The sequence below is a fragment of the Carassius auratus genome, chromosome 23 (genome assembly GCF_003368295.1).
Source record: "Carassius auratus strain Wakin chromosome 23, ASM336829v1, whole genome shotgun sequence".
In the NCBI taxonomy this organism is placed as follows: domain Eukaryota; kingdom Metazoa; phylum Chordata; class Actinopteri; order Cypriniformes; family Cyprinidae; genus Carassius; species Carassius auratus.
The window spans coordinates 1723757-1733652 of NC_039265.1; the positions used below are offsets into that span (position 1 = coordinate 1723757).

The following is a 9896-nucleotide window of genomic DNA, read 5'->3' on the forward strand; positions in this document are numbered from 1 at the left end:
GACGTCATTGGGATCTGTCATTCAGAAGCATGGCTTTTCTTATCACTGCTACGCTGATGACATCCAACTTTACTTCTCATTCCAACCAGATGACCCGATGGTAGCTGCTTGCATTTCAGCCTGTCTGAGTGACATTTCTGGCTGGATGAAAGGCCATCACCTTCTGCTCAACCTTACTAAGACAGAACTCCTGGTGGTTCCAGCTAACCCATCGTTTCATCACAACTTCTCTATACAGCTTGGTTCGGCAACCATAACTCCTTCCAGGACAGCCAGAAACCTAGGAGTTGTGATTGATCATCAGTTAAGCTTCACAGAGCATATTGCTACAACGACCCGGTCCTGCAGGTTTGCCTTATACAACATTAGGAAGATTAGACCCTTCCTGTCAGAGCAAGCCACCCAACTTCTTGTCCACGCTCTTATTCTCTCCAGACTGGACTATTGTAATGCTCTCCTGGCGGGCCTTCCTGCATGTACTGTCAAGCCTCTGCAATTGATCCAGAATGCAGCAGCGAGGGTTGCCTTCAATGAGCCAAAAAAAGCTCATGTTACTCCTCTCCTCATCAGGTTACACTGGCTACCAGTAGCCGCTCGCATCAAATTCAAGGTACTGATGCTTGCCTACAAGATGACTACTGGCACGGCACCAACATACCTAAACTCACTGGTTAAATCTTATGTGCCCTCCTGAAGTTTGTGCTCTGCGAGTGAACAACGCCAGATATGTGAGATTTAGCAGCTACAGGTCTAAGCTTAAACTTAAACCTGAAGGATCTGAACAATTTGTGCAGACTGTGGATATTAATGTGTGGTTGGTTGGGGAAAACTGTGTTCATGAAATGGAATGGAATGTAAAAGAATGGAATTAGTTCCATCCATTAGAAAACAAAACAAAATATGAAAACTGCAGTTTGTGCAGCAGTTTCATTTGATAAATTCTTCACTGCTTGAGTATGTAGTGTATGATAACTGTAGCTAATGTGTGACCTCACTGAGAAACGCTGGAGGTGTGTCTTTCAAGTGGGTGGTTCAAATCTCTCTCTACAAGTAAATCAGTAATGCTGAAAGATCACTGCACACATCTTGCAGAAATGCACTCATTTAGAGAGATTGATGAACAGAGAGGGACAGAGACAGACAGAAGCATGAGGACAGATAGAGAGAAGTCAGAGAGAGTCACAGCAGTATAGAGGGAAAGATGAGTAAGCCATATATGTATCTGCTCCAAATGTTTGGCTTATTCATGGATGCACAGAAAGGAAAAAAGAAGAGCAGAAATTCTGAAGCAGAAAAAAGACGACACAGCCCAAACTGAGGATTTCAAACAAGTAAAGGACATCACTGAAATCATAAATCAGAACAACGAAAACAGTCCTGCAACAGAAACTGGCAAGTCACTATTTTTTTGTTTGGACCATGTATTAAACAGTAATTGTTTAATACTGAATTTGGTTAAATATTGTTAATATTGTATCTGGTTTTGTCATCAGTTGGAAAATGTGATTGTGAGACGTATCTTTTTAATAAATCCTGTATTTTGATTTAGAACCATTTGTTGTGCTTTTCAAAGATATCAGAGATTATTCTAACTCTTTAAAAAATAAAAAATCATTTTTTATTTGTTTGGTAAGATCAGGTTTTATGTTTTTCGTGTAAACAACCTGAAGAAACGGTTAGAAAAATTCATAATTTACTCACCCTCACGTTGTTTCAAACCCAATATAATAATAATAATAATAATAATAATAATAAAATGTATAGGTAAATACTCAAGATTGACTTCTGTTTCTCTCATAAAACTTTTGAAAGACTTTGAATAGTTCACAAGTCATATTGATCACTATTATGATAATTTAACTGTGTTCCACAAAAGAAATACATAAGGGTTGGAAAGAACATGAAAGTTCGTAAATGATGAGTTTTCATTTTTAGGTGACCTTTTCCAGACTACAGTTTTATGATGGAACAGGGTTGTCTTAGTAACAGTGTTTGTCTCTCAAAGGAGGATGTCTGGTAGTTTTTCACACTTCTGCTGAATGTCACAGATGTTTTATTACATTCACCATCACAACTGGATTTAAGAGCGTATAATTGTGTTACGGTCCAATCTGCTCTCACAGCTGTGCTTGGCTCATCAGACAGTACCCCAGCTAACAGAATTTTGTTACAAGAACCTTCTCCAAATATTCAGTGTTTGTTCTAGGAACATAAAAAAAATTCTCGACATTAGAGCAGTGGTTCTCAAACTTTTTTGGTCTTGCACCACTTTAAACCTATAAAAAAAAATCTGGCAACCCTCCCCCCCCTTTCCTTTAGATATAATAATAATAATAATAATAAAATAATAATATGTTATAAATTATCATTATAATCAGTGACGCTGTCTACACTGGATGTGTCATGATGCGACACGACTAAACCCCGTCATTGACCTGATACCTTGTTCTACTTATGACATACTGAACAAAGTTACAATTATTTGCAACGGTTGCCTTGTCACATCTAGCATAGAGCCGTTGCGACACAATGCAACAACTGTAGCATCTGGTATAAACACGGTGAGTGAAACAGAGAGCAAGATTTGCCTCGTCATATTTTCTACATTTAGCTTTTGAATGACCAGGAACTGCATGGGTCTGTGCAACTTTTTCTTTGGCTTTTCTCTTCCCTTTCACAAACCGGTCCAACTCTTTTGGCTGTCGTGGATGGCCTGAGCCCCCATGCGTAAGATTGTCGAAAAATTATTTAAAAGTTTATTACATCACGCTTAGACATCAGCAGTTATCATACAAACCACAACTACGGTGACAAAAAAAAAAAAGAAGAAAAAAACAGCAATGAATGCTGTGAGCCATGAATGTGTTTTGTATGCTGGCATCCTTTGTCTAATGTTGATGCCTGTGAGTATTAATGACACAAAAGATGTTTTAAACAAAAAGTTAACAATGACAGTATTTATGCACTCACAGACATCAACATTCAGCATTTAAAGTGCAACAGCAGTGTTACCAGTTATTTATTTTTGTTTATTCATTCATTTTTCAAAAGCAGCAACTCAACAAAAGTCAAGGGTCAAGAGCACAACTAAAGTAAACACTAATCTCCATTACGGTGACCTCAAACAAAACATTTTCCATAAGACATCAACATCTAAACCTCTGCTAAATCTCATTAAGAACTTCGGTAGATGTCTGACAGAAATAAAGTCAATTTGGTCAGAAATAATTAAAGCTGGTAATGCTGTTTGTAGAGTTCTGTTTATTTTATTATTAAAGTTTTATTTTGTCCGCCAGTTTCCCGCCTCCTTCTTCATTCTATTAACATTAAGCAAACTGGACATTTTTATGTTTTTGGAATTATACAAAACAACGTTCCTAGAATTCTGAATTTTAAATCAAAATTAAATTTAAAAGAATGTTTGAGGAACATCATACCTTTTAAAAACATTCCTCTAATGTCAAGAAAACTTGACATTATTTATGTTTCCAAAACTAACACTGAATATTTGGAGAACATTCTTGTAACAAAATTATATTAGCTGGGACAGCTATGAAGGACAGATTTCTGAATGGCGAGAAGATTTTTGACACTTTTTGTTGATAGAGATTCACTTAAACCTGATCCCTGTATCTGAGCAGGACAGCTTACACAACCAATGAGCTACAGTTTCAGTGTTCTGTATCGTTTTATGGTTTCAGAATGCTTTATTTGGTGCTAAAAATCAGGTGGTGTCAATATTTAGACGCAAAAGAAAGCCAAAGATGAGCACACCAGCATGGATGTAGCCCAACTCTCTGTTGGCAAATCATATGACAACATGTGCTCGTTTCTTCTTCTGTGTATTTCCAGATGTCATTTGCATTTTTTTACAAACTTAAATAATGAAAGCACAATTCCATTATTTAAAATCTGCCCAAATATTACCAAAAGCCTTACAAAATTGTATGTGTTAAGCATACACCTTTCATTTATTATGCATTATGCATAAACTTATGAATAATAAACTATGCTTACTGCATAATATATCCCAGTGGGCAAAGAAAAAAAAACGTATTGATATATTCTTTGAAAACATTTATTTATTTATTTTTTCAATTTAATTTAATGCAATACATACATTTATCCTATTTTAAGGGTGCCTATTTTACTAAAAAACAAGACAAAATGTATTTAACGCAACAACATATGACAATAATCTGGCACTAGAATCAGTATCTTCAGAGTCTTACACTCATGTTGCTTTCTGAAGTAGTTCAGTGATGTTGTAGCTCTGGAATGAGCTGGATCAAAGCCTCAGACTCATTACCATATCATCGTTCAGAAAGGCCTATAAGATTACTTCTGCCGCATACCATGCAGCTGAGCTGATGTCAAAACTCACAAAGTCCTGCAAGAATTCATATATTTGCAGCATATTTGTGGACGTTTGAACACACACATTTTAGGTAATCGTATGCACATCTGAATTCTTAAGGACACAATATGTGATCTTTTTGGAATACTTGGCAGGGATAAACTCAGATGTGTAATCATAATAAACTGCTCATGTAGTTATTTTCCATTAGTTGAGAAGCTGTGCAGTCTTGTTTTAAGTGCTGTACAATGCATGTGTTATTTTACCACTGTTTTTATCTGTTTCAAGACTGGACAAGTTCTTCATTTTTAAGAGTCTCGGTATTGTGTTTTCATTCCTGTAAACTTGGCTCTGGTAAGTTCCCCTGTTGACCTTCAATCTTTTTTTAGTAAAGAGAAACAAATATTGTTTCAATTTTATAACATCTTTTACACGATATGATCCAATAACAAAGCAAATAATAAACACATGCACTTAATGTATATACATCTGTAAGATTTATATTGAATTAGCTTTTTTTGTGTGTAATTTAACGCGCAAATTACAAATAATATCAGTGTATATGTGTGGTCAGCAAACAGTCTAAACAATAAAATGATCTGTTATGAAGTTCAAAGACACTTCCTCTAAATGCGAAACAGTTTGTCGTTCTGAAACAGAGACACTTCTTATTATTTGTACAAATACACTGGCATGATTGCCAGTAGTCTTGTTTAAAGCCTGTGACACACCAAAGTGACATCATAGAACAAACAGGGATGAAAGCTGAATGTCATCTAGCATCGCCTGTATCTAGGCCAAAATTTGGGTTTGAACACATGTATGTTCTGTGCCTTCACAAGCGGAAACAGCTCTCCAAACCAGCAGGTGGCAGTCATTTGTATTTATCATTTGACTAAGACTGCGGATATACTAACGGTAAACAAAGCAGCACTTCATTAACATTTTGAATATGAATAATATTGATCGGCTGAACTTACTTAATTCCAGATAGCCATGAAAATGTTGGTGTATTGGAATGCTCAGAAATTATGAAGATTTAAAATTACAAGAGCCTTCTGTTGTTTTCTTTCCTTTGCCACTTTGGATTTTCTTCTCATGCACGGGTTCACTAAGCTGAAGTGCCTTTCTGAGCCACTGATGGAGTCTAATTATTAGCCAATAGTGTCATGCACCACAAAAACTGGGTACTTATAGCATCCGCTTAGTGTGTCATGACCTTAAGGAATTCATCCAAAAATTGGGTGAACAATCTGGTTTCCGTTTAATCTTTGCTCTATAATTTTTGTGCTTAGGTCTGAGGATGTGGACGATTGTGGGTGTGGTCTGTCTTTCTCAGTGTATTATTGGTCAGCTGCTGGAGGCCAGGACCAAAGGAGCCCTTCCTCAGTTTATTTGCAGCATTCCAGGTGTGCCAGGGGCCCCAGGAAAGACTGGACCCCCTGGGCCTCGTGGAGAGGATGGCCATGTCGGAATTCCAGGAAGAGATGGCAGGGATGGACGCAAGGGGGAGAAAGGAGAAAAAGGAGAACCAGGTACAGGACATTTCCTAAGCAACTGAAAGGTTTCTAAGGCAAAGCTAGTCCCTGATGATGTGAACTATCATAAAATGTTTACAGCTAAAGGTAACTGAAAATGTCAAAAGGTGCTTCCCATTTCTTATTTGTGCATCCTTGCTACCTTTCCTTGCATTTTAGCTCCACCCCCCTTAAGCCCAGCATGACACACTGCATGATTTTCAGCTGTCCCAGATGAAAGATATGACATCCTGAAACAATCATGGTGATTTCTGTGATTGTGGCTCCTAATCATTGGTCCTGTGTTTTACAATAAGAGAGGTTCAAAGGTAAAATGCAAATGAAAATTATTATGACAGGTTAAGTAAAAGGAGAATTTATATGTGCATCCGGTTTTTCATTGAAAAAGACTTCTTTATTGGATACACCTGTGTATCCTGGCTCAAGGCTCATCAGGAAGCCTCCTAATACCTTGTTCTTTGCTTCCTCGTGGTGTAATTAGAGAACAGAGATGTACTTCAAGATGGCTGAGTTCCAGGTTCTGAGTTCCAGAACCCTTTTGAGGATGAAAAGTGTGTCACGAGGAGAGTGTGCGGACCGTCACGGAAGTATACCTTCGGCTTTACAGGGCAGTGACTTACCAGGGCCTCCCCTCCCCTGGCCTCCCCAGTTTCTCGCTAACGATCGGTAACAGTTGATAAATGTAACTTTTCCCAAAACCTGTCAGGACTCAGGAGTAGGGCCACAACTTCACCTCCATTCAAAATGTGGAACAAACACTCTTGCCGTTCGGACTTCAGTTGGCAAATGCCATGAATATTCTCCACAACAGAGTGAATAGCATCCCGTGTCTCTGTGTCCGTTTTTGATTTCCCTAACCTAAACTACATTCCTAAATTCGGCACTTAGCATCTATGTCACGGCTCTCAGCCTGCCCTCTGTTCGTTGACTGGCCAGCTGTTTTAGAGCCGGAGGAAAACTGGGAGATAGAACTGAAATTGACCGGAAGTACAAAGTCTGACATAGTCAGACTACTGCTTTAGATCTAACCTGCTCCAACACAACTGGCTGGAAGTTTTTAGTAATTCTGATGATCTTGATTCGTTAGTTCAGGTCGGTTTAATTAGGACTGGAGCAAAACACTGTATGAAAGTAGACCTCCCGGAGCAAGACTGGACACCCCTTTTCTATGGCCCTGTCCACCCGAACACAGTTATTTTTAAAACCGCATCTTCTCCACACGGTTTGTCCATCCATCCACACAAAAATGAAGCACCAGGTCACTGAAAGTGAACACTTTTGAAAACGTCTGCCAGGGTGAGGATTTTAAAAAACTCCACCTATAGTGTTAATCTGGCGTTTTTGACTTGTGACGTCAGAGCCCAAGCTGTTATCTCCACCTACTATAAACTTTTTCAGGCTTCTGATTGGCCAACAAGGATTTATGGTTAAGATTATGTCGCCACCTGTTGGTTTGGAATGACCTTGACAGTACTTATTGGCTTGTGATTGCGTTTTGATGTGGATAGAGATTTTTTTTTAAAATGGAAGAAGTAAAAACGTTTAAAATACCCATGTATCACCACACCACACTTGCCCGTTGGATGCAGTGATGTCAAATGATGCATCTTACTAACGTTGGGTTGATCGATCTGCCCTGAGTTCCCAAGTGGGATGTTCAACTTCAAGCAGCGTTCTAGATGTTATTTCCAAGTATGTGGTGGGACAAATCCAAATTTTCAAGGAAAGTGGATATCGAGGGCCAGAGTTGAGAAACCTTGTAGTAGAACATGGGTGTCACATTCAGTTCCAGGTGAGTTTAGCTCCTCCAATCCTAATTAAACACACCTGAAACAGATAATGAAGGTCTTTAGCATTACTAGAAACTTCCAGGCAGGTGTTATAGAGCTACACTCTGCAGGAAAGTGACTCTACAGGACCAGGGTTTGACATGTGAAGTAGAATATTATTTGGAAAAAATGCTTCAGTAAATTTTTTGATTCGTGATGAAAGGTTATCAAATTGTGATAAATCACACATAGATGAACATCTTATTAAAGACGAGTATTAAGAACTGAAGGAATATTTTTATGATGTGAATGACAGATTTGTAGTCCTGGGAGAGATCTGAGTTCCAGAAAGATACTACATCATATTATTTTAGCATTTCCAACGGCATCCTTCATTCTGAGTATGATGGTTTTTATTAATAATGGTAAATCATTTGATGTAAATCATTTCAGACTGGGCCAGTGCACTTATGATTTTGGCTTAACATAAATATCATTTTGTGTTTGTTTCAGGCCTCAGAGGTAGAGTCGGGCCGACGGGAAAGCTAGGGGAACGTGGAGAGAGAGGTTTTATTGGGAAGCGTGGACCTGAAGGTGATCCTGGAGACTTAGGGCCTCCTGGTCTTCCAGGGCATCTCGGACTTAAGGGGGTCAAGGGCCAACGAGGCCCTCCGGGTGAACCAGGCATCTGCAGATGTGGAAGTTTGGTTCCCAAATCTGCTTTTTCTGTAGGCATCACCAGTAGCTACCCCACTGAGAAAGCACCTATCAAATTCAACAAAGTCCTTTTTAATGAGGGTGGCCACTACAACCCAGAGACGGGGAAATTCATATGTGCTTACCCAGGAATATACTACTTTTCCTATGACATCACTCTGGCCAACAAGCACCTGGCTATTGGTTTGGTTCAGAACGGACAGTACCGGATAAAGACTTTTGATGCCAACACAGGGAACCATGACGTCGCATCTGGCTCAACAGTGATGTTTCTCAACCCAGAGGATGAGGTGTGGCTGGAGATCTTCTACAAGGACCAGAACGGCCTGTTTTCTGACCCCGGCTGGGCTGACAGTCTGTTCTCTGGGTTTTTGCTCTATGCAGATACAAACTATTTGGATACATTGGCAGAAGACTACAAATAGCAGTGTGGTAACATCATTTAACCTTAGATCGGGTCCTACTGATTTTCAGCATTCGCGCCATGAATGTCACATTTTTAAACACTGGTTCCATTTTTAGAGGTTTTATAGTAAAAAAAAAAAAAAGTACAAAACATTATATATATTCTGCATTCAGTTTATTTCTGATAATTTTTAATGGAAGAATGTGTCCAGTGTGAATGGCCTCTAACTTCCTGAAAGTCACCATTTATATTATTGATGAAAATACGGAAAATGAAAATGATGTTGTTACCTATCCTAAAAATAAAAGTGAGATTGTTTTTGTTTTATATACATTCATCAAATCGCTATGATTGGGGTTTTATCAGTTTGAGGTTGCAAATATTCCTTTTTCCACATTTATTTGGAAGTAACTTTTTCCACTTCCATATTTAGAAAATACCAATATATAAAACATGATTTGTGGATATTTTATAGTGTAAATATGTGAAACCCATATGATCATGTGTTTCACATGGGTTAAACATATTTCATGTGATTGCACATGTGAAATGTATGTGATTTTTTTCTATAAGTCTAACTTTTTTTATTTAAATATTTACTTATTAAAGATGCAAAAGAAACAATGAATTAATGTTTATGTGAAATATTAAATTGTATTATACAAAAGATATATATTGTTTAATTAATACATAATGAATACATAATGACAATGTTTGCCATGACAACTTATGCTACATAATTATGTGCTGTGTGTATTCATGTGTCAAATGAACCCAAAGATTTGAACAGAAACTCCCTTGGTTTTATTGTTTTGATGAGTCACTTCTTGAATTCAGTTTAATTTGTCATAAGAGAGTTTGTCAGAGGAAACAGCTCAACCATCTGGACTGCTCGGAGACCATGACCTGAACAAAAGCTCTGTGGCTATATGAATGTTAGAGAATAATGCCATATTTGTTTTGAATATTTTGAGCATTTAAAAAAAAAAAAGTTTAATAACTTTAAATAGTATTATTGGACCAATATGTCCCTGTAATTCTGCACTTGTGCACTTGTAAGTGCATGTTAGTGCGTAAATCCAATCCATATGTCACCAAATGGATAAGTA

At 37.9% G+C, this 9896-nt stretch overlaps 1 protein-coding gene across 1 annotated transcript; it reads left to right on the forward strand.

The window, feature by feature from the left end:
• Positions 1-1052: 1052 nt before the first annotated feature.
• Positions 1053-9411, forward strand: c1qtnf7 (C1q and TNF related 7). The gene is made up of 3 exons (XM_026199184.1): positions 1053-1392; positions 5653-5892; positions 8178-9411. The coding sequence occupies exons 1-3, from the start codon at positions 1251-1253 to the stop codon at positions 8804-8806; spliced, it is 1011 nt and encodes a 336-aa protein (XP_026054969.1). The 5' UTR covers positions 1053-1250; the 3' UTR covers positions 8807-9411.
• Positions 9412-9896: the final 485 nt, after the last annotated feature.

Excerpts from the sequence above, each read along its gene's own strand:
- c1qtnf7 (XM_026199184.1), top strand. The coding sequence starts at position 1,251 with ATGCACAGAAAGGAAAAAAGAAGAGCAGAAATTCTGAAGCAGAAAAAA. Across the intron at positions 1,393-5,652 it reads CAGTCCTGCAACAGAAACTG|GTCTGAGGATGTGGACGATT; the intron begins GCAAGTCACTAT and ends TTTTGTGCTTAG. Across the intron at positions 5,893-8,177 it reads AGGAGAAAAAGGAGAACCAG|GCCTCAGAGGTAGAGTCGGG; the intron begins GTACAGGACATT and ends TGTTTGTTTCAG.